General features: G+C 42.9%; 1 protein-coding gene across 1 annotated transcript in view; it reads left to right on the top strand.

Moving 5' to 3' along the window:
* Positions 1-9373: 9373 nt before the first annotated feature.
* PLCXD2 (phosphatidylinositol specific phospholipase C X domain containing 2) overlaps positions 9374-24185 on the top strand; it is a 46024-nt gene continuing 31212 nt past the window's right edge. The window contains exon 1 of the mRNA XM_027104360.1: positions 9374-10101. Within this exon, the coding sequence (XP_026960161.1) occupies positions 9942-10101 (160 nt within the window). The 5' untranslated portion in view covers positions 9374-9941. The remainder of the gene's footprint in view (positions 10102-24185) is intronic.

Below are 24185 nucleotides of genomic sequence, written 5' to 3' on the forward strand. Positions count from 1 at the left end.
TGCCTTAGGTACTGGCCGGGACACACCAAAACTTCAATCAATTTTTCTTTCTTAAGGAAATGAAGAGAGCCCTTAGATTTCCCCAAAACTCCAGGGCAAACTTTTCCTCTCACCATTAAACTATTTTATATCGAAGGAGACTTAAGCTGTCTCTCCAGAATTCACCCAAGAAAGAAACTGCAGCTCCTACTCAAACCCTTAGGCAGTGTTTTCTGTTGACACCTTAGTAGAAATTGTGGAAACAGTTCACAGTTAAAGCAGTCCCTGGGGCAAGATCCCACACACAGGGCAGTGGTGGATGCAAGCTCCGGGTCAGCCTTCCTACTGGGGACTCCCCAGGCAGAGTGGGGGGCAGAAGACTCAGCAATCACTTCCCCTTCTTCTCCTAGAGAACTTTATTCAACTCTCCAAATTTTTAGTAAACAGCTTGAGCAATGTGTGTTTATTCAATAAATACTTAATCTGAAGATATTCTATATTACTGAGGCCAAACTTTTTAGTCTGTTGTGTTGCTTTGGTGTAATGGTCAAATCAAAACTTGCAGTTAAGGAAATGTAGGCTGTGAACACCTCTGTTGACTGGAATGCCCTCAACCACAAGTCTGTTCTCTGAGTCTGTTTCTGTTTCATAAATAAGTTCATCTGTACCATATTTTAGATTCCATATAAGTGATATCAAGTGGTATTTGTCATTCTCTTTCTTACTTCACTTAGTATAATAATCTCTAGGTCTATCCATGTTGCTGCAAATGGCATTATTTCACTCATTTTTATGGCTGAGTAGTATTCCACTGTATATGTGTACCACATCTTCTTTATCCATTCATCTGTCAGTGGCATTTAGTTTGCTTCCATGTCTTGGCTATTGTAAATAGTGCTGCAGTGAACACTGGGGTGCATGTATCTTTTCAAATTGTGGTTTTTTCCAGATATATGCCCAGGAGTGGGATTGCTGGATCATATGGCAACTCTATTTTTAGTTTTTTGAGGAATCTCCATACTGTTTTCCATAGTGGCTGCACCAACTTACATTCCCCCCAACAGTGTAGGAGGATTCCCTTTCCTCCACACCCTCTCTAGCATTAGTTATTTGTAGACTTTTTTTTGATGACCATTTTGACCAGTGTGTGGTGGTACCTCACTGTAGTTTTGATTTGCATTTCTCTAGTAATTAGCAATGTTGAGCATCTTTTCCTGTGCCTATTGACCATCTGTATGTCTTTTTTTGGATGAATGTCTTCTTAGGTCTTCTGCCCACCCTTTGATTGGGTTGTTTGTTTTTCTGTTATTGAGTTGTATGAGCTGTCTGTATATACAACAAAATTTAAATGAATTTGTAAAAAAAAAATGCAACTTGAAAGAAATGCCAGGATAAGTGCTTGCCATATGGAGCTCCGGGCAGTGTGAATTTACCCTTCTCCAGGGTTAGGACATCTCAGGTGGAGATTTGGGGAGTTCTGCCCTAGGACCACACACACATCAGTCCTACCACCATGGAGGTGTTGGAGGCACCAAAGTGACTCCCATCTTGGCCATTCACGCTCCCCATGCTGAGAACTCCACTAAGTGTTTTCTGAGACTAGCTTCCTGAGGTCGGAGCATCTCATTCTGGGTGCTGAACGTGGGGAGAGGGGTAGAGAAAATTTTGAGCTGTCCCAGAGGCTACAGTGTATAACCAATATAAAGGCTTTATTAGAAAACTACTCCCGAAACCAAAACTCAAGTTTTTGCTGGTAGCAGCATGACTTTAGAATATCAGTTCCGTATTTATAGAAAAGATGTTCCCGTAATCCCAGGCCCAGCAAAAGAAGTCAAAGATTTGAGTAAATCAGTGTAATAAAGAGGAGAGGAAGGAATGCCTTCAGTGTGTAAAGATACAGTTTTACAGCTGGTGGAGGGAAAAAACAGAATATGGCTGGAAAGACCGTAAAGCTGCGTAGTTCAGTCTTCCATCGATGCTTCCAGCACCTTACTGTCTTATTGTTACCAAACTCAGCTTGGAGTCATAGGGACTCATTTCCTCCCTATTTCATTATGCCTAACTCGGACTTCTAGAACATTCTTCCTTATACTTGGCTGAAACAGAAGGACGTGTGGGATAAACTTTACTTTCTCTACTTTTGCTACTAAAAGGAAGCAGGAACTGTGGGCAGAGTTTAGGAAGGGTGCAGCAAGACATGTGGCTGAGGTGGGGACTTAGCTGCAGAGACTTAAGCAGATCAGAACTCTTTGAAACCAAATCCTCGAAAGTCCAAGAAACATACTAAGGGTTTTGACTGTAACCTAACATTGAGAGAGTGGATAAGGGAAAAACACTAACGATTCATTATTTATATTTACTTTGAAATTTATTTCCTTTGTTTTTTTTAAAAAGAATTAGGAGCGGGAGAAGGTCGCGGCGGCGGGAAGATGGCTCCTTCTCCTACCAAACGCAAAGACCGCTCTGATGAGACGTCCACGGATCGCTCTAAAGATAAGGGGGCGCAGGTCACCCCCATGGGTGAGACGAAGGTCACGTTCCCCTCGGCGCAGGTCCCCTGTGCGCTGGCAATCCCGCTCCCCTGGCCGCCGCCACCACAGGAGCCGCTCCAGCTCCAACTCTTCCCGATAACCAGGGCCACCGAAGCTCTGCCCTGTGACTTGTATCCCATACAACTCACTTTTGTCACTTTTCTAGCAGAAGGAGGATCAGTAGGAAAGAAATCCCTCACTCAGGGGCAGGCTTCGAAGGTGAAGGCAGTAATTGCTACATTTCCCCTGGTGGCAGAGTTCTGGCTGCAGGAGTGTTGTTGGTTTGGGGTCGTGCTTATAATGATGCCCTCCGGTTTTCTGGCTAGAAAGCTTCCACATTTCTAGTTCTTGAGAGTCAGTTTAGTGGCAAAGCCAGCAGGGATGAGCAGGGTGCTCCAGGCGGTGGTACAGCCCCAGCCTGGGAGCATGTTTTCCCATTCCACAGATGACGTGGGGCCCATCTGGTGGGCTGGTCGTGCCCTAACCTGTTGGCCTCAGGGTCCCACAGGAAAGGGTGTGCTTTTATGCAGCTGCGATTCCTGTTAGCCTGGCCCTGCTCCCCTGCTCGAGTCCTCTTCTGACCTCTAGGGCCAAATACCCAAAATGGTTCTTTTCACGTATACTCATGTGCGTGCACACACACACAGACAAACCCACGTCTCCCTTTCTCTCTGAAACTGGTAAGTTGAGAGCCAGCTCTGTCGGGTCATCACAGAACCCCCCGTTGTGTTGGTCTTCATGGTGGTCGTGCAGGTTACTTTGGCAACGTGTACATTGCTTTTTTGGCTTTTATTGTACAATCAGTACTATACATTTCCTGTTTTGAGTTTTGTAGCATTTTAGATAATATTGTGTTTGTACTTTGTTGTGTAGAGAAAAGAATTGTGTTGAATAAACCTAGGATTAGAGTGCAAAAAAAAAAAGAATTATTTGTGTTGGTGGAAGTTGTTTCTGCAAACTTGTAATTTTAATAATAAAGTTGGGAAAGAATGATAATATCTGCTTTCAATTAACGTGCTATTTACTGCTTGGGTGATGTGGCAACATGGTATTTCCAACTGGTTTCAGCAACCCAAAATGCAGAATTAGGTCATTATTTGCTAAATGAATAACAAATGTACAGAGGTCATTCTAACTGCGATGGAAGGTCAAGTAATTATGAAGATATATGCTAGTACATACAGTTCTCCTGACAGCTGATATCACTCTCATATTCCAAGAACCTTGGGGTGGGGTAAGTAAAGAGAGCAGTTCCGTGTTCCTGCCGGTTAAATGGAAATATTTTTCTCTGATTGCTTAAACTTATACACAACGTGGATAAGAACTGTCATTCTACCTATTCTTTTTTTTTTTTTTTTTTTAAGAGAAATTGATTGACATTTCAAGGTCTTGATCTAAAGCATGTGGGACATAAAAATCCCTCGGGGAGCTTTTTTTTTAAAGACAGAAGAAAGATGCCACCCCCAGGGGATCTGATTCAGTAGGGTTGGAGTGTGACCCAGGAGTCTGTATTTACATAAGCTCCCAGCTGTACCTATTGGTGATGGTGATGTGGAAACTTTTTTTTTTAGGGTAAAGGAAGGGAAACGAACTTACTGTGTGTGTGAAGTGTGCCTTTACTACCAGAAGGTGGCTCCATAGCATATTAGATCAGGCACTTTGCAGCTGACTAGCTGGAAAAATAAAGGCCTGGAGCTTCTCTCAGTTACCTTTTTTTTGGTGAAAGGGGTGGGTGGGAAGGGGGAATAGAAGAGGGTGCAGGAATATGGTGTGCTAGAAGGAATAAATGTACATTAAACTAATTTTACAATCATCACTTGTTATTAGCTTCTCTCAAAAGTATTATAGCAACACTGTGTTGTTAAAGGAAATCTTTAAATATGCCAGAAACACTTGATGTCTAATAGCTATAAAAGGCAGAGGAGCTCCGAGGATCTTCCTGATCACCAAGCTTTCACATCTGCAGGAGGAATCTTAGGGCTGTTACTGCTACATTCACTCTTGTTTCATGACAGAATCCCGGTTGTGGGCATGAGGTGATGCCACATATGACGACTTCCTGTTTTAGCTGCTGCTGCTTTCTTTTTTTTTTTTTTTTTTTTTTTGCAGCGGGCCTCTCGCTGTTGTGGCCTCTCCCGTTGCGGAGCACAGGCTCTGGACGCGCAGGCTCAGCGGCCATGGCTCACGGGCCCAGCCGCTCCGCGGCATGTGGGATCCTCCCGGACTGGGGCATGAACCCGCGTCCCCTGCGTCGGCAGGCGGACTCTCAACCACTGCGCCACCGGGGAAGCCCTGCTGCTGCTTTCTTACTCAGGTTCTTAAAGACACTCACCTGGGTATGATCAGGATCTGGGTCACAACCATGTGGTCTCTGGCTCTAGCCCTAATCCATAAAATAACTGACCCCCAGCTCCTGACTCATTCCTGATGTCAGGAATGTCTGAGGTATATCATATGTGTTCACAAGGCATTATGCTTGGTGACCTCCCTTTCCATGGAGGCTCCTGAATAGCCCTGGCTGCTACGATGATGTCACTCTTCCTCAGAGTAGTTGTTGCTGCTATCATCATGTTTCCCAGCACCACCCATATTGGTTACATTTCCTCATTCTACTCTGATCCTTTATCACATAGTTTGGGGGGCTTGAATTGGGGAAAGGAGGTTGGGAATGAGTAGAGATAAACTCTGCTGTTATGAGGCACAAAACAAAGCAGGCTTACACTCCCATCTCATCTTTCATTTATCTGGCTCCTCATTTCAGTTCCTCACCCTCCCCACACCCTCCAGCCAGGAAAAAAATTGTGAATGGGACATCGCTATGGAACTCAAAACATCGTACAAACTCTCTCATCTCCAGGCAATGTCCCTGGAACAAACACGTGTCTAGTTCTAATGCTATTCAAGGTCTGTTCCTTTCCCATCTAGCACACAAACTGGGAGGCAAGTCAGCACAGGGTCCTAGGTGTGGAGCCAGAGACAGCCCAGCCACAGTCTCATTAAGTCAGTGCATTTCCTCTGAAGCTTTGAGGGTGCCTTCAGTCAAGTGAAATCCAGGCCATCTTGCCCTGCCAACCAGACATGTCCAGATGGAAAGCTGTTTAGGGACTTGCTCTGGGACCATCAGTACTCATTTATGAAATGATTCATATGAAAATGAACGATCTTAAAAATTTCCAGAATATAATGTAGCCTCCAAGAAAGGGTAACGACTGCAGTCACCTCTTCAGGAATTCAATAGGGTCCTTGATCAAGTAATGGAGAAAAACATTTCCAGAAAGGGAAACAAAATTTGTAGATGTACTCATAGAAACAGGTTTGGTTGCATATAATAAAAATGGATGAACAATTTGGTGAGACTTTCAAGTGATGAAAATAATTCCAGAGACAGTCAGGCTGTCCACTTGGGCCTTAGAGTCATAGATCCTTGGAGATAAGAAGTGGGAAAGAAGAGGCAAACACCATAGTTTAGAAGGCCATGCATTGAGTCTCTGTATGCCAGAGCTTCTGCATGCTTTCTCACTTTTTTCCTGCTTGGATAACCGATTTCAATGATCTACCTGAAGTTGTTGTATTTCTCCAACAATTCTTCATTATGCCGGAGTTGTCTTCCTAAGATACAATGTCAATCATTTTACTCCCCTTCTCAAAAATCTGCAATGGCCTGTTTTATCCATAGGAAAAAAATGTCCAAACTCTTTAATGTACTTTGGTCATAAACATCCTTTACCAGGTTTACAAAAATAATGGGTAACATATAATGAGAAGCCACTGGCACAATGATCAAGAGACTGGAGTCACAGCTCTGCCACTAACTAGCTATTAGCTCTTGGGCAGAGTTATGTAGCCTCTAAGCTTCAGTGTCCTTTGTAAAATGGGGATAAGAATAGTAGCTAACTCACTGGGCTCTTGTGATGGTTCAGTGAGAGTAAATGAGTTGTATTTCCCACATATCCCACGTGCTACCACTCTTGTGTGTTTTCTGTTTCTCACATCTCCCATTCATTGTCATAGCTTTGCTTACATTTTCTCAGCTACACAGTCTGTTTCCCACGCCAAAACCCTCCACCCATTTTCCACTTGCAGAAACTTTTCTCAGAATTCCGGACCTGCCTTGAATGTCACCTCCTCTAATAATGCATCCTGTGGCCCTTCCCCCATCAAATATATACTTCTTTATTGTCCTCCACATGTACCTCTATTATCCCTTCATTCAGCCTCATGTTAAATTTTGTAATTCACATATTTGATTCTCTTTTCTCCTGGATTATATATCATCTGAGGTTCATCAGTTACCAACTTTTATTTAACTTTTCTTCCATTCCTAGCACCTATCAAAATGATTTGTACATGATAAACACTCCCTTGGTGGTAATTGCTAATTAAAATTGACTTGTTTTAAAATTTCAGTCCTTCTATTAATTTAGTTTCCTCTCTGATAAATTTCATAAGACAGTATGTAAGAAAATATTAACTATCCAAATTGTAAATATTAATTTTTATTTTAAAATTATATGGTTTTCCCAAAGCAATTGTGGCATAGTATAAACATCCCACTCATAATTTGGTTTCCATTACATTATGTGACAGAAAAATTATTCTCTAATACTTAGAAATTCTTAGCTGGGATTTTAATGCAAATTTATTTTTTCATTATAAAAGTGATATAAAAATATTATAAAACCTTGGAAAGGAGAGTGAAAACGCAGTACACATTCCCACCTAGCAAACGTGAGCTGTTTCCTAAGGCCTTGCTACTCAAGGTGTGGTCTGAACCAGGAGCATCAGCGTCAGCTAGAATCTTGTTAGAAATGCAGAGTCTTAGGCCCATCTCAAACCAACTCAATCAGAATATGGTTGCTTTGCACATTAAAGGTTAGAAAGCACTGCTCTAAGGTACTACCTAGAACCCAGCAGAGCATGTTTTACCAAGCATCTCCCTCCTTCTAACAAATATTTATAGAACACCTGCTATATGCCAAGTACTGCACTAGAGCCTGTGTTTTCACTTGAAAAATTTCTTCCAGGACTGACTCAAGAATATATGGAGAGCGTGATGCCTTCTTTTGAAATGTTTTGAAATGTTTTCTTAGACAAACCAAGTAGTTTTGACTGAAAGCTGTCAGGTGTGCAAAACGTCTCATTGTGAACTCGTTCCACTTCTCTTGTTTTCAAGTTCTCACACAATGATGACTCTAAGTCCAATGTTTAATGCTTTCTTATTCTGTGCCTTCCTTCCATTAACAGCTGAAAAATAAGAAAAAAAAAGTCACTGAAATTGACATTCCACAGTAAAGCTTAAAGAACACTTTTTGTTTGCTTTCATAAAATTTTATGTTGAGATTTAAAAAAAAATTATTTTAAGTTCAAGGGAAGCCCAGAAAGGTGACATTTCAAAAGTAAATCTATAGTGTGATTGGGGGGGCGGCTGGCATTTCATTGAACAAAACAGCTAGGTGACATATTCCCAATATGTACAGCACTACACTGTAGTGCTCTTTAAGAATCAGAAGCTATATGATAAATAGTGTAGACGTTCTTTTTATTAACCAAGGCATACTCCTCCAGGAAACAAACAAACACAACTTTTGGTAATATTACACAGCTCAAAAGGCTGAAAAAGCAGGCTTAAATGAATGTTAATAATAGCCCAGAAGAGGAAATTTAATAAGATGTCAAAAGAGGGCACTATACAACAGCAGTTATGTGTATAGAAAAGTAGCTGCATTGCTGCTGTGTACTTACCTTGGAGATGAGGCAGGGCCATTCGGTGACAGTATCAGCGGACCTGCGGGTCTGTCTGTACACGAGCCGTCAGTCTTCTCTTGGCACACAGGCTGCTCCTTCCTGTTCCCGTAAGCCCTCCTAAGTCACTGAGACGCTGCCTGGCCTGAAGCCCTCCAGGACCCCACGGTCAAGGTCAGGGTGTTTTTCTTGGTTTGCCTGTTTGCCAAGGTGTTCCTGTGATTATCCGTGTGCAAAATTCTCTTATCATTAAAGACCCTATAGTTTACACCGTGGAAAGGGACCATTTGAAAGCGCAGGGAACACTGCAGAAAGCAGAGAAATGGGTTTCTATGCCTACAAGCCTCAGGGCTCGAGGATCTCATTCCAAAATGGGATTTCCAAATAGTGCCACCACATGAACTGCTCCCACAAGGCCGCCAAACTTTGATTTCGTCTATGAAAAGGGGGTCATACCACCAACCCCTCCTGCCTTAGAGGGATACTCTGAAGAGCAAATGGGACAAAGAATTTGGAAAAAGATTCCAAACAACAGACAATAAAAATGCAAAGTATCATTATTTCCTTCTCTGTAAAATGGGAATAAGTGGTGTGTAGGAGAATCTTAATTAGGTAATGGTTGAAACACAAACCACCCTTGATGTTGTCGTCCAAATATGATATACTGCACCTTTCTCAGCCTCTCAGCCTCTCAGCCTCTTTACCTCTCATATTTCTGCTGCCTATGTGGTTTATTGAAAATGTAATACTCTCTGTGTAATTGTCATTGTGTGTGTGCGTGCGTGTGTGTGTGTGTGTGTGTGTGTGTGTGTAGGGGAAAGAAGGAAGGAATCGTATGGTTGCATTTAACCTCTGAGTGCTGACAGCGTGAAAGGCCCGTGGAAAGACCTGTCCGATCCAAGACCTGACTGGTCCAAGCGTGCAGGCTGCAGCGGCGGCCGTCTACACATTTGAAGGCCGGAGTAACAGAGCAAGGGAGGCCGGGCAGCGGAGGGGTGGACGCCGCTCAGAGGGCGCGGGCCAATCGGAGCGCTCTCCGCCAGCGGCCAATCACGAGCCGCGTCTCCAGGCAAATCTGCCCGGCAGTGTGGGGCGGGGCCGCCGGGAGTCCGGGCGCCGCAGGTTACACTTCTGAGCGCCTTCTGCGTTACACTTCTGAGCGCCTTCTGGAAGCCACAGGGCAGCGGAACCTGTGCGAGGAGCCGGTGGAGGGAGGGCAGGCAGGCCCAGCTTATGTGCCAGCCCAGTGACAGACATAAAAGCGTAAATCAGGCTGAGGATGGTGCGTCCGGGCGCTCACGTGTATGTAGACCTACCGGCGTGTCTTTCTGCCGTGTGGGTACCTGTAGTGTGAGTGGCTCTGGGCGTGGCTGCTCGTAGGACGTTCAGTTTCTGTAAGATTTATCTCGAGGGGCCTACCTTTCCCTGGCTCCAGAGGGGGAACGTAAGAAGTTTAACGGAGCCGAATCTAAGCAGATTAAGGGAACAGCGGCTGGGCCGGAGAGGGTGCGGACTGCAGGTGCTGAGGGGCTAGGAAACCACGTCTTTGCCCCGTCTCCCCCGGCAGAAAGGCCTTTTGGCAAGACTGGTGTGACAAAGGTGGCCCTGAAGTGTTAGAGAGCCCGGGCAATTATGATCGCTGAGTGAGTGGCCCTGGGCTGAGCCTCAGCCGTTGACTGATAGAAAGGGATGCTAGCAGTTAGGAAGGTAAGGAGGAAACTCAGGATGGGGACCATCTGCTCCCCCAGTCCCAGCGGGACAAAGACATTGGAGGTCTGCAATGCTGACTGGATGGCCTCGCTCCCTCCTCTCCTCCACAACGTCCCCCTTTCCAATCTGGCAATCCCAGGTACTCTTCTGTTCTTACTTGTTCCCACTGTGTTTGCTTCTGCCATTTTAGTGTTGTTAATGGGTTGGGCTGCTTTTCTATTGTGCTGAGAAAATAATTGTCAGTGACCTTAACTAAACCTCTTTCTTATTTCTAACTAAAAACTTAACACTGAAGCAGCTGCTGTAAAGAGATTTAAGTACGCTGCCTCATTGGCAAAAGGGAGTCGAGAATGGAAGCGCCATTTTTTGTTTGTTTGGGTCTTTTTGTTTTGTTTTGTTTTTACTTGATAGACTGACTCTAAGAACATTACCTTCTTAATGTTGGGGCCAGGGTATGTGAGGGGTGCGTTTCTTGAATCACTCAAAATTAAAAGGAGAGATCAAGGGTAATGAGTAAAAAGTCATTAACAGTTGTAGATCTGGATCAACATTAACACTGTAAAGTATTTCCTTTCTCATTTATTTGACCTTTCATAGCAGAGAAACAAGAAACATGTTAGCATTTAAGAAGAGGTTCAGAACTAGGACTGAGTATAAAGACACATATTATTGTCGTTGGAAAAGACAGAAATTGAGAATGCAGGTGCTCATCACAAGCAGGCATTAGGTGTGATGAGGTGGTGGTGTTTGAAGCTTTGTCTATATATATATACAGGTGTCTGCCTGCCTGATCTAGAACCGAAGCCTTGAAAAGCACTTCTGCACCAGCCACTCGCTTTCTCCTGGGGCTTTTGTACTGTGACATCACTCTCATTAGATTTGTTAAGTGTGTCCTCTTCCTTCCATTCAAAAGCTGGTTAAAGCTTGGTTTCTAGGGAAGGAGGTTTGGACTACAGTGAACTTGGTCTCATGTGCTGGGCAAAGTCCTAGATTCTGATGCTTGGCGAGCACTCCCAGGAGCAGGGGAATGGACCACTGCCAGTCCTTTCTCTCACCTGTAGACATAACAATTGACTTCACCCCTAGACTACCAGAAAAACTCCCAGCCATCCCTGGGATCAGTCTGCTTTTTGGTGGCAGACAAGACGACCTCACGCAACCCCAGGTCTTTGCTTTCTCTGCATGAGGAAGAGCCATGCTGGCTTCAGATGCAGCCTTTCCTTAGGCGCCTCTTCTTTTGGAGGTTCCAGGTTCATTGTCCTCATGGGCTCTTGTTGCTTTTGAGCAAGGAGAGGGTTGCTAAATCTCTTTATACGTATGATCACTTGTGTTTTATCAGCCATTGACTACAGCTCCTTGGGAAATGCCATATGGTCATGCTTCAGAACAGGTCTTTTCCATGTTTAATTGACGCCTGTGGAGTCATCGCTGAAATGTTGCACAGGCATCTTTTAACATGAGTCATATGTCTTTCTGATGGAATTGTTTTGTCAGGTGCTACAGCAAATAGTATGTGTTTGCAAACAGAATGGCATCTTAGGCAGGCGCTTAATGGCTCTATCATTGGGGCACGTCTGGGTAGGCTGGGACTTCCTCCTTCCTGTTGTACTTTGGACAGTTCAAACCACAGCAGCAGCTCTGCCCATGGTGTGGCTGTGCACTCTGACCCCATGACTCCAGAAGGGAGCTGGGCCTTTGTTCTGCAATCTATAGGGTATCTCCCGGTTACTAGAATTGCCAGAGTTTGTCAATAGTGGGGCCTGCTGGAAATTCTGTGGTTAGCCACCGTGGGAACACAGGAATTTGTTCACCCTGCTTTGTGAAGTCCAGTCCTTCTAAGCAAAAAAAAAAAAAAAGTCCTTGACTCCTCAAAAGATATGGCACTCATTGCTATGAATGCCTTATTCCCAGCAGCGGAAGGAACATGAGGGTATGTGTGTATATATATATAAATATATATATATATATAGCTCAAGACAGGAAAATCACATATTAAGTGGCAGCCATGCCCCCTCCTCCCCCACCCCTGCACCCCTGCCTCACCACTGGCTCTCTCTTCCCTACTTCAAGCTGAATATTCCCCGGCTAAGGACTGGCAGTCGAGTTCTGCCAAGACTTACTGAGAGGTTCTGAAATACAGACAGCATTCAGGAAGTGGAGGCCACTATGTTGCTCCCTCTTCCTCTCTTCCTCTTCCCTGTCATCATCACCTTCATCATAATAGCTATTATTTCCTGAGCAGTCCCATGCAGCGCCCACTGGCATACATTACCTCAAATCCTTACACCTCCAAGATGGGTAGGAACACCCTCATTTTAGAAATAAGAAAATTATTGTCCAGAGAGGTTAAGTAATTTTCTCAAGATCACACAAGTAGTAAACAGCAGAACTAATATTTAAGCCCCTATGTAGCTGGCTCCAAAACCCACGCACTGTCCCTGTGCCCCTAAGGAGGCCTTGGGAAGTGCAGAGCAGCTGGGGGAGGGGGGAGAATTCTCTAACTGAAAACAGTTTTCACAGACTATCCTCTGCAACAAATGAAAGAATTTTTAAAACTAGGTGGTTTTTGCCTGAGCAATTATAAATCACTATCTAGCTAGATATACACACAGATGTGTGTACATATTATATATCTGTAATATAAATATATAATTTTCATATATGTATATATATATATCCTTATAGATATATATATCCATATATAAATATATATACTGGAACCCAGTAAGTTATTCCTATTTGGAATTGGAATCCAGTAAGTTTTCAATTCAAATTTAGAGCTTAGACCTATTCTGTATGTGCATGTGTGCTTGCGTGCGCTGCCCCAGGGCATCTGTAATATTGGGTCAGCTCTGTCAGGGTGGGAGTAGGGTAGGCGTGATGCGGGAAAGGGCAGAAAAAAGGCAGGGGTTCTGACATTAATAGCAGAACCGGGATGGAGTAAACTATGTCAGATCTGAGTGCATCTGCTGCATTTGCCTAAGTCATGATGGGAGAGAGCAAGTGTGAACTTGCACCTCTCAACAAAGCCTTGATGTATTATTTCACTTCCACAACTGTTAAGAACACCTGTTAATGACCACTGTCACCCAAACATATTGGCATATCTTGGAGAAGAACCTCAGAACAGTTCTCCCTGCCAACTGTGTAGAATAATTGGAGACCTTAAGGGTAAAAACATCTGGAAACTGCAAAAGTCAGATTTTTAAATTAAAGCTTTGAACTCTACGAACAATTTTGCTGATGTTAGTGAAAGCATGGTTTTCTTTATGGACAAAGGGACTGATAGGAAAAATTTTTTCAATGATGTATACAGCTTTTCCATGAATTCTTCTCTGTATATTTTAGTGCTATTTCTCTCTCTTTTTTTAATCATGTTTTTCCCTTCTTTTTAACAAAGGTAAACAATTTGGTTTATTGGAAAGAACCCTGAACGTAAGGGTCTCAAAATTTGATATTGTTGATTCTGGCTGTGTGACACTGTAGAAGTATCCGAATTTCTCAGGACTTAGTTTCCTCATTTGTAATTAAGATGTTGGATTAAATGAAATGTAGAGTCCTTTCCAAATTAAAAATTCTTTGATTAGTTTGAAGGGTTTTTTTTTGTTTTTTGCCTATTCACCTCTAAACATAGAAGAATGACTGGGTCATTTTTGTCTGAAGGTCATTTCTCTTATACCTCTTCAGAACAAGAAATTATTTTTGGCCTGTGCAATCAGAGAATCACAATTGCCAGAAGGAAGCGAGGTCTTCTCACTTTAGCATCCTAAAATCGACTGTAGAGTAGTTCAGATCGAACAGACTCTGAGTACGTTTTAAGAAACCTCCATGCTCAGGCCTGTGGCAGACCCAAAGGTGGATCAAGCTATCAAATGAACTTACATCCTAGTGATAGAGAGGTTTACACACACACACACATATGTGTATACATATCTTCACCATACACGATTTTAAAAAACTAATTGGGGTGAATATTATAACAGAGATGTAAATAAAATGTTACAGAAACACAGAATGGAAAGATTAATTTCTGCTTTTAAGAATAGGAACGACTTTGTTGAAAAAATGGCATGTGACGTGGGATTTGAAAAATGGTCAAAAATTTCAAGGAATGTGGCCTGGGGGTCAGGATTGGGAAGGGGGCTTTCCACTTGAAATAAGCCAATTAAGCTAAGGGATGGAGATATATTGGGGAAATGGCTGGAGGACTCCCTCTGCTGCCCCTCAGTAATGCTTTGTTAATATCTTTATCATTGCCCTTCTCCACACATTGTTATTTCTAGGTATCTGTCTTCTACATCGTCTGTGAACAACTTGTACACAGAGAACATGGCTTATTTCCCCTTACAATCCTAAGTCCTAGTACAGGGTAGCAGCTCTGTCACTGGTAACTGCTGAGTGGATCTTTTGGTGCATGGAACAGGAAAGTAAGGATGCTGGAAAAGTGGCTTGCAGCCACCATCTTTTTCAATTGTGATCAGAGGTAAACTGAACAGATAGGTTAGGTTCTCCTTCTGGGAATGCCGTATGAAACACTCGGAATATTTTCCAATCCATTTCTTGTTATCTTTTGCATAATTTTCCCGTAGCTCTAGATAAGACTCATCACTGAGCCCCATTAGAAATGGAAATTCTCAGGCAGAGTAAGATGGTCAGAAGGGTCAGAAGCAGATCTCTGTGTCACTTCTGCCCTAGGAACAGTTCTTTCACCCTGCATCCCTTCTGCCTTCCTTCTTCCCTTGTCAAATGTAAGCGTCTCATGTTTCCTGTCTGGCTGCAGCCTCAGCCTGCTCTCATTTCTTGTTCCCCTTCCTTCCACTGACCTGGCCTGTATCCCGACCTCTCCCGTTCCAGTGTCAGCCCTTGCTCAGACCTCCTCACTGCTCTCCAATTCCCGGAGCGTTCTCTGCTCTCATCTTGCTGATGACATTCCCTTCTCTCCTTTTTCACCTTTCTGGAATCCTATCCTTTTCCTATGCAGTCCTGCCTTTGACCACTTGGCAATTTCTGTAGCTCTTCTCCTGTGGTCCCTCACTCACTCCCCACATGTGCGACAGGGAGACAAAATCATTACAGGGGCAGGATGTAGGGAATCATTACTCAAATCCTGCTTCTGGAAGTTGGATCAGGTGCATCTCACAGAGATGGGGACCCAAAAGGGTGCAAGATACATTCTGGAACAAGAAGTTTAGGTGGGCTTCACTTTGGGGATATCATGAGCCATGAGTTGGCCCTAGAAGAGACTCATTGTCCTACAGAATCTGAGGCTGTGGAAAACCAAGGACCAAGCTAAATCTACCAGGGCTGACCCAATCAAGGAAAAAATCACACGGAACCAAAATGGCCTCTTAAGTGGGAATAGGTTTTTGTTGTTGTTTTTCTTTTTTTTTTTTCCTCTGGGTGATCATGGTGAGGAATAAAAAGAGGCTATGATTTAGTGTTTGCATTAGTAGGTTTCTCTTCTAAGAAGGTTCATCACTTCCTGAGATCCTTTCCCTGCCCCAATCACACAAAAGCCACAAGGAACTCAGGAATCACCTATGTCTGTAAGAAGCAGAATCATGGATTGGTTTAGAGTACTAATGCTAAAGCCACACTGTCTGGTTTTGAATCCCAACTCTGCCCCTCATGACTCTGTGACCTTGGGTAAATTACTTAACCTCTCTGTGCCTCAGTGTTCTCTGTAAAACAGAGATAGTAATGGCACTACCTCATTTGTTTAGTGCGAGAATTAAATTAATTCATGTTGCACGCTAAGAACAGTGTCTGTCACAAAATAATGTGTCTTTAAAAAAAATTAATCATGATAGTCATTTATTGAAAGCCTGTGTCTGGAATGGACAACAAAAACAGAGGTGTAAAATGCAGTCTATACCCTCAGGTAATTTGCAATCTAGTTAAGGAGCTGACCTTCCAATTAAGCCCTGTGGCTCAATGTTCTCTGTCTGATCAGATCAGGATAACTTGAATGGTCATCCCCTCAAGGGGACTTCGAGTTAAGGGAAGGCTACATGGAGGGTTGCCCAAGATGTGAGTACCAAATGAGTCTTAAATGCAATCTGAGGGCAGCTGATCAAGAGAGCCAGAAAATCCTCTTTAGCTACTTTGTCCTCCCATCCCTAGTTCAGCTGTCAAACTTTGTCATCTCCAGCCATCCAAAGCCTTTGGGAAAAATTTAAGTCTCTGTGACAGGACCATATTGCTAACTTTGCTTCTGCTCTCCTCCTGGCCCCATCACTTACCCTATTAACCTAGTCATTTTGTTCCCAGATGAACAGAAGGAATATTACAAAATGCATTCCTTTAAACAAATCTTTTTACATATATAACTCCTTCCCCAGCCGTGGAATAGCTTCATAGTCCCTCCAGATATAGGCATCACCCACACATACACACAAACACACACATACTACCCATCACCCAACACACACACACACACACACAATGCGCACACACTGAGCCACGACCTTAGCCTCACCCTCAAGAGATCCCCAATTCTACTGCCTGCTGTTGTTTCGCCTTTATAAAGATTCCGCAAGACATGCCCACTGACATTTCAGACCCTAGGAGCCTGTCGCTGTCACCTGCATTGCTGCTGTTTCAGACGAGCTTCTGAGGCTGAGGATTTGGTTTCTGACACGTGCTCTGACCTGACCTCTACCCTGCGTGACAGGCTGGTTCCACATCTCTTCCCAGCCTCTAAGAGCTTATAACTGTAGGCACACTAGAGGGAATGGTGGCGAAATGCTTTAGCTCCTGTAACTTTGCCTTTGGGAACAGCACAAACCACTTTGTAAATGCTGACTAACCCTAATTAGAGTTTCAAACCAGGCCTGTAGAGAAGGGCTTTTTTATGGACATTGTAATAGGTGGGCGTATTTGTGTGTGTGAAAAGAATTTGAACACATGTCAAGAACCAAACTTAGGTGGAGGAGAACGGTGACTAAATCTGTCTGAGTATTTACACACACGTGGGGAAGTAGGAGTCCTTCCACTTTCTCACATCTATAGGAATGTGGGTTATATTGCTGAATGCCCATGAGGCTCAAACAATACCTGGGAGGATGGCATTACGAGATCTCTAGGTGGCTTCCAGGTCACATGGGTTTGGCCACAGAGGCCTGCACTGCTCTCAGGGGGGTGTCTAGCTTGTATTATCTACGAAAGATCGACATTCTTTTTTGGATTCATTGTCTACTAAGCAGTTGACATTTTCTAAGAGAAAAACAGGGTTTTAAAAATTAATTTCCAATTATTCTAGAACTGTTGGCTGGAAGGTATTATGTCTTCTCTGGGGATAGTCTGTCAGTATTTTTTTTCTCTGTACGGACCTAATGAAATCTAAATAAAGAAAAAAATAGGAAGCAGTTGTACCTCGTAATGCAAATGTCTTGGAGTGTGAAGGCATCTGCATTAATGATGGGACTGAGAAATCTTAGACTCTGGCAGACTGAGAGGAATATTTTATGAACATGTACGCTTTGAAGGCTTATATACTGAAAACAATATTCTTAAAGTACAGTTGAAGCCAGATGAAAAAAACATGCCGAACAGATAAAGGTGAAGACAGTGTCCCTCTCTCCCTCCCTGGGTTTGAGTTTAAGTGATCGTCCTGGCAGGAGGTGTCCATATAGATCCTCCTAAGAATTACATGTGCACGTCGTGTCAGATTGGCTAAAAACAATTACTGGTGCTTGTTTGCTTCTTTTGGTTCTCATTGCCTGTACTTTAAAAATGTATTCATTTAAAGGGAAAGTATTTGTTCAAAGGATATTTATCAAGTGCCCTTTTGTGTAAGGTGCTGTGTTAAATTAGGTGAATATGGAGATAAATAGGATTCTTCTCCCTGTTCTTCAAGTTCTGATCTTAGAGGAAAGCCAAAATTCAAACACCATGGAGAAGAATGCATAGGATACAATAACACTTAGAAAACCTGTACCTATTCCATTACTGGTAGGTGGAGGAAAGCTTAGTAGATTGGGCTTCCAAGAGGAGATGACCCTTGGGTTGAATCATAAAAGAGCAATTAGTAAATATCCAGGTGCTCCAGGTAGAGAGAAGTGTGACACAATGCAGAGGTACCAAGGACTGAGAGATAGGGTTTCCTTGAGGAAACCCAAGCATCGATTTCATTTAAAGAAAGTAATGGAGATAAAGCTGGGAAAGTAGGCTAATGAGCCTTATGTATCATGCCAAGATTAAACATTGAATGTTATCCCGAAGGCAAAAAGCAGCCACTGAAAGACTTGGTCAGGAATAGATTAACAGCCCTAAAACAATGGCATAAGGGTGCGGAGAAACAAAATGACCCATCAGTTATTAGGGATGCTGAGGGGTAATCTAAGAAATTCATTATTTCTTTCATTCTGTTGAATATATATATGTTGATGACCTTCCATATGCTGGGCTCTCTCCTGGGCACTGGTGATTCAGTGACGATCAATACAGACATGTTTCCTGCCTTCAAAAGCTTACAGTCTAGTTGGAGAAATGGACATTTAATCAGTCATAATACAATATGCTATGTAAGATGAGAGGTAGAGATTACTGGTGGAAGAAGCCTATAGCAAGGATATCTTAAGAAGACTTGCGAGTCTAGGGAGGCCCCCAGGAGGAAGTGATGAATATACTGCAGTCTGAAGTATACACAGGAACTAGCCCCCAGGATAAGAGCAGCAAGGCTAGGAGTGTCCTAGGAGAGGAAACAATCTGGGTGAAGACCTTGAAGAGAGAAAATGGCCCATTTAACAAACCCAAATGGTTCATTGTAGTTTATTTACCATAAGCAAGGAGGAGGGGGCAAGGAGTAAAGTGGCAGATACTGAGAGGTCTCCTAAGCCATGTTAAAGTGATTTAGCTTTACCTTCACAGGTGAGGGAAGGGTGTTAAACAGATGAATGACAGAGCAGCTTTGTGTTTTGGAAAGATCACTCTGGCTGCAGTCCACAAAAGGTATTTGAGTTGGGAAGTACTGTAACCAAGGAGACCACTTAGGCTGCTGATGAGGTCATCCAGGTGGGAGATGATACTGACCTGAGGAAGATAGTGACAGTGTAGAGGAAGGAAAAGGGACAGACACAGGAGATATATAGGAGGAGGTATCAGCAGGACTTGGCGACTCATTGGAGGGTAAAAGAGAAGGTATAACTGTCTTGGGTAGCTGGGAGGAGGGGGATGGCATTCCCAGAAATAGGGATACAGGAGAGGGAGCAGTTTTAAGGGTGATGGAAGGAAACAGGCATGCTTAGTTTGGAACATGCTGAGTTTGAGGTACCCGTGGGACATTACAGAATTGGGAGAAAGCGTAGTAGCATCCAGTGGAAATGATTTCAGAGCTAAATCTTACAATTTGCCCAACCCCCTACCCTCCCTCACGGCTACTGTCATATTCAGTATAAGATGATTTGAGTTTGAATTTAGTGTCTTCATTTTTTTATATATATATATATTTTGGATTTCAACTAAAATTTTACTTCTTTCAGGAAATCTGTCTTCAACTTCTGGTCCCAGATAAATGACCCTCCCAAGCTCATTTAGTGTTCTGCTTAATCGGCATGAATTCTGTCATTTGTTTCACTCTTTCCCCTACCGTATTGGCAGCTTGGGGTTGGGGCGGGGGAGGGGTTAGGTATGTGCAATACACCACAAACCAGCTGTGAAATGGAAGCTTTTAGTTACATTACCACGTTATCAAATACGATTTATTTTACACATGGACATTCAGGGTTACACCAAGTTAGTAAAAGCAGGAGAATTTTGTAATAGAATGTTTAGTGTTAACTTTTTCTTCTACCCTAAACATTTTCCTGTTTTCCCTAAACCTTCGTATTGTTCTTTCTTTTGCGTTAAAAGGAAAGGTTGTTAAAATATGATTATCCCAGAACTGAGAAGGCTCATCAGAGGATGACCAAGTGCCCTTTGTGAGGTGTTATTTTACCAAAGATGATGCCATCTGTTCAGAGACAGAGCAGGGTGATAATTAGCAAACTAGAGGAGGAATTTCTTATTAATGAATTACCTATACAGTGTCTTACTTGGGTATTAGCATCTGTTGGACATTTAAGGAAGAGAAAGTCTTTCAAAGAAAAATAGATCCCCAACTATATAAAATGCCTCCCATACATGGGATTGAAAAGCCTTTGACTCACATAAATCCTGGGCTGTTGGGGCTGATTTAGAGACTGTCTAGGGCAATGAATTACCTTGATGCCCTGCAGAGTTCTTGGGAGGCTTGACTTCCCATTGAGCCCCGCAAGGACACCTCTAGGCCAGAAGTGGGACTGTCTGGACAGGCCTTTAACCAGAGAAGCTCTACTTGCGCTTGTTTTTATATATAAATACTTCATTTGACAACATTCCAGGTCTGAAAGCACCCTGAGAACCTCTGATTTACTTCAGTTTTCTCTAGCTCATCTAGCCAGTTGGGCTAGACCAGGACCAGCTCTCCGGATTCCCAGGCTGATGTCTGTCCTCAGACAGTGGGATGCCCCTTGGCTTCTCAGAACATGAAAAATATGTTGATCAACATCCTCTGCTTCCAAATGTTCTGCCTTGCTTCAAAACACAGTTGCTTTGTTGCACTGTGAATAATTATGAATTAAATAGGCAACTGATTAAAAATTATATTGGCCACATGGCCCTCTCAGATTTTGCTGACAGTATAATGGCTATAATTCATATTCTCCCACATGCCCCATGGAAAATAATCAAGTATGATGGGTCAAGTTTATCCCGTTGGCTTGGCAAGCTTTAAAGATATTATTCTTTGGTTTGGAAAACTGCTAAGCAGTTCCCTGATCTTGAACCTTAGATCCACGTTGGCCATATTTTTTATATCCTAAAGATGCCTCAGCCTTTCCGCACTTGTCCATATGGAGTCAAGTTCTCTACAAATGCTGATTTTTCCCAAGGACCTAATTTAGGTGCGTGAGATGGGAAGCCCCAAGGAGATGTCATTAAAAGATAATTTACATGGGCTTAAGTTGGAGGAAATCTACTCTCTAGGACTTTTCCTTTTAAATTGTTCAATGCAGTATTTTATTCTAGCTGCTCCTTTAGTCATTCTTTCTGGTTTATTTTTGTCCTCTGTGTTTTCCAACACATCCCTCTTCATCGACCCAGATAACTCACGCTAGAAGGACAAATAGAGATAAATGGAACTGGGGATGTACAGGTGCTGGGGGAGAGAAGGTGCAGAGAGTGAACTTTGCCTATTTAAAGAAGATGAATGGACCAAAGAGAAGTTTGGGAAAGGATCAGGAGACCTAGGCTCATCTGCCCTAAGCAACGCTCTAAACAGCTGTACGTTTAAGTAAGCATGCTTGCACTTATTCTATATACATGTATTCAGTGCATACTGTATGCCAGAAACTCACTAAATATGGAGATATGGGCATGAATTAGACATGATCCCACCCTCAAAATCTCACAGTCAGCTGTCAGGGACAGACATGGAGATAATTACCACCAGTGTTCCGAGCAGCACAAGGCAAAGAGCAGTTAAATCTGCTTGAGTCACGTGAGCTCACAGACAAATGATTATGACCTGAGTCACATACAAGTAATTAAAATGGAAAGGCAAGGGACAATGAGATTGTTCCCAAGGGCTCTAAGGGTTTTTTGTGGTTTTTTTAAACAAATCTTTTGCTATATTCAATAACCATAAGGCCCAATTCTCATACATATTTTTACAAATAAGTGTCTTCTTAGCTCAGGCCATAGAGATATTTTAATATGCACAATTACAATCTGTTGAGATCAAATTTATTGCAATATTCATAGAGATTAAATACCTGAGTCATAATATGATATGCTTTTCTACAAAAGCTGCCCTAAACATCTTCAGCCTTTAAGGACATGTTTGTTTTTATGCCTATTCTTAATATTTTTTAATCTTATATCTATCTTTAATTTTTATTCACATTGGAGGCAGTATAAAGAAGTAGTTCTGGGCTTCCCCGGTGGCACAGTGGTTGAGAGTCCGCCTGCCGATGCAGGGGACACGGGTTCGTGCCCCGGTCCGGGAAGATCCCACATGCCGTGGAGCGGCTGGGCCCATGAGCCATGGCCGCTGAGCCTGTGCGTCCAGAGCCTGTGCTCCGCAACAGGAGAGGCTACAAACAGTGAGAGGCCCGCGTACCACACACACACACACACACACACACACATACACAAAAAAAGAAGTAATTCCGAATATGGGTTCTGTTTTAGTGGCCCTAGGATCAAATCCTAGCTACTAGTTATGTAATCTCAAATAAAAAGTTTAACCCTCTGTCATACAGTTTTCTCATCTGTAAAATGGATATCATTATAGTACTTATTTCACAAGTGCAAAGTAAGAGGAAGCACAGTCCACGAGACCACCCTCACTCTGACACCAGTTGCAAGTTTGGGGGTCCTCAAGGTCACTCTTATGTTTGATAATTTGCTAGAAGGACTGACAGAACTCACTGAAAGCTGCTATACTCAATTGCTATTTATTACAGCTACAATCAGCCACATGAAGTGTCCAGGGAAATCCCAAATGTGGAGCTTCCAGTTGCCCTCTACCCTGGAGTTGTGGACAGTGCTGCTGTCCTGGTGTTGATGTGTGATGATATGCACAAAGTATTGCTAATCCAGGAAGCTAGCCCGACCCTTGGTGTCCAGAGTCTTTATTGAGGGTCCAAATGGCTGATCTCAGCATCCAGCCCCCCAGAGGTCAAACCTGTTCCCACATGACTCAAAACCCTCACCATAAATCTCATCCTTAGACTTTTTGATGTGGTCCCAAAGCTCTCAGGTAAACAAAGGTACTCTTATCAGGTAGGATATTCCAAGGGTTTAAGAGATAACCTCGCAGAGGCCAAGGACAAAGACCAGACCCCTCTTTGGGCAAGGTTAAATTTTTTACTACACAACCGATGTGTTGAATTAAGTAAGATGATGGTTACAATGGGCTTAGAATTTTGCCTAGTACAAAACAAGCATAAATCTTGGATATATATCTATTATTATTAGCAGTCCTTTTTGATCCTACAGCATCATACTAGATACTATAGGAAATCTTAAAAAAAAATTAACAAGGTGTAGTTTATAATCTTGGAGGAGAGATACTAAGTTTCAAGTAAAACCAACAAAAGCAGAATGAGGTTGAGTATCACAGTAAAGGAGCAAGCAAACTGCTAGGGACCAGTGGAAGGGAGAGGTTACTTCCAGGCAGGGGTTAGGGGACAGCTGCTCTGGGAGGGCACCTGAGCGGCACTGAGGGATGGGGGTTCCGAAAAGGGGGGAGGACATTCCAGACAGAGGGAACCACATGAATAAAATCAGAGATGGGAAAGCAAGGGCCCCTTCGGGGAACAGAGAAGGGCTGCCATGGCCTACTGTAGAAGCAACAGGAGGAAGAAATGGGAAAGCACTGGACAGACAGACTGAGAGAGCTTTTCAACGTGCTGTTGAGCACTTGAGGCCTTATCTCATAGACTCTGGGGAACCAGTGACAATCAATATAAGGCCTAAAGAACACCCTGGAAGAGAATATGCTGTCTCTTTTCATATCTCCAGTCTTTGAAACATGCTCCTTCCTCAACCGTATCACTCACCCTCCCAATACCGCCCACTTCACTTGGCCAATTACAATTCATCCTGCAAGAAACAGCTCAAGAACTACTTCTGTGCACACCTCCATAATGAAACACGTTATATACCATCAGGGCCTGTTTTCCGCTATACACAACTGTAGTTTGTCATCTCTGTATACTCAGTGTCTGTATACTTGTAGAGTGGTTCAAAGGAAAAAAGGGAGAGAGCGAGAGAGGAGAGAGACATGAAATCTTGAAATATCTACAAAGAATTTAAAGAGCAGATATTTCTAGTTAATTTAAAGAGAAACTAGGACATACAGAGAGAGTGAGTAATAGTGCCTAGAGTAAGACAAAATCTTATAACTGCATGGCAGAGTCTTCTCAAGGTATCCCAAGGCTTTAGTAGTAATAGTAATAATAATAATAATAATGATAAGAGGCAGAAGACGAGCTTGCTTATACAACACTTATAAAGCACTTGGTAGGCGCCGGATATGCTCTGCTTGATTTATGTGAACCCAGTTAATCTCTGCAACTCAGTGATATAAGTACTAACATTATCTCCATTTTACAAATGAAGAAATTGAGGGACACAGTAGATAAGCAAATTGCAACAGAAATCCTGATAACAATCCTAGGATTGTAAAAACTTCATCTT

Source organism: Aethalodelphis obliquidens, unplaced genomic scaffold, assembly GCF_003676395.1.
Source record: "Aethalodelphis obliquidens isolate GAN/ISIS:26980383/991018 unplaced genomic scaffold, ASM367639v1 scaffold1, whole genome shotgun sequence".
NCBI classification, from domain to species: Eukaryota; Metazoa; Chordata; class Mammalia; order Artiodactyla; family Delphinidae; genus Aethalodelphis; species Aethalodelphis obliquidens.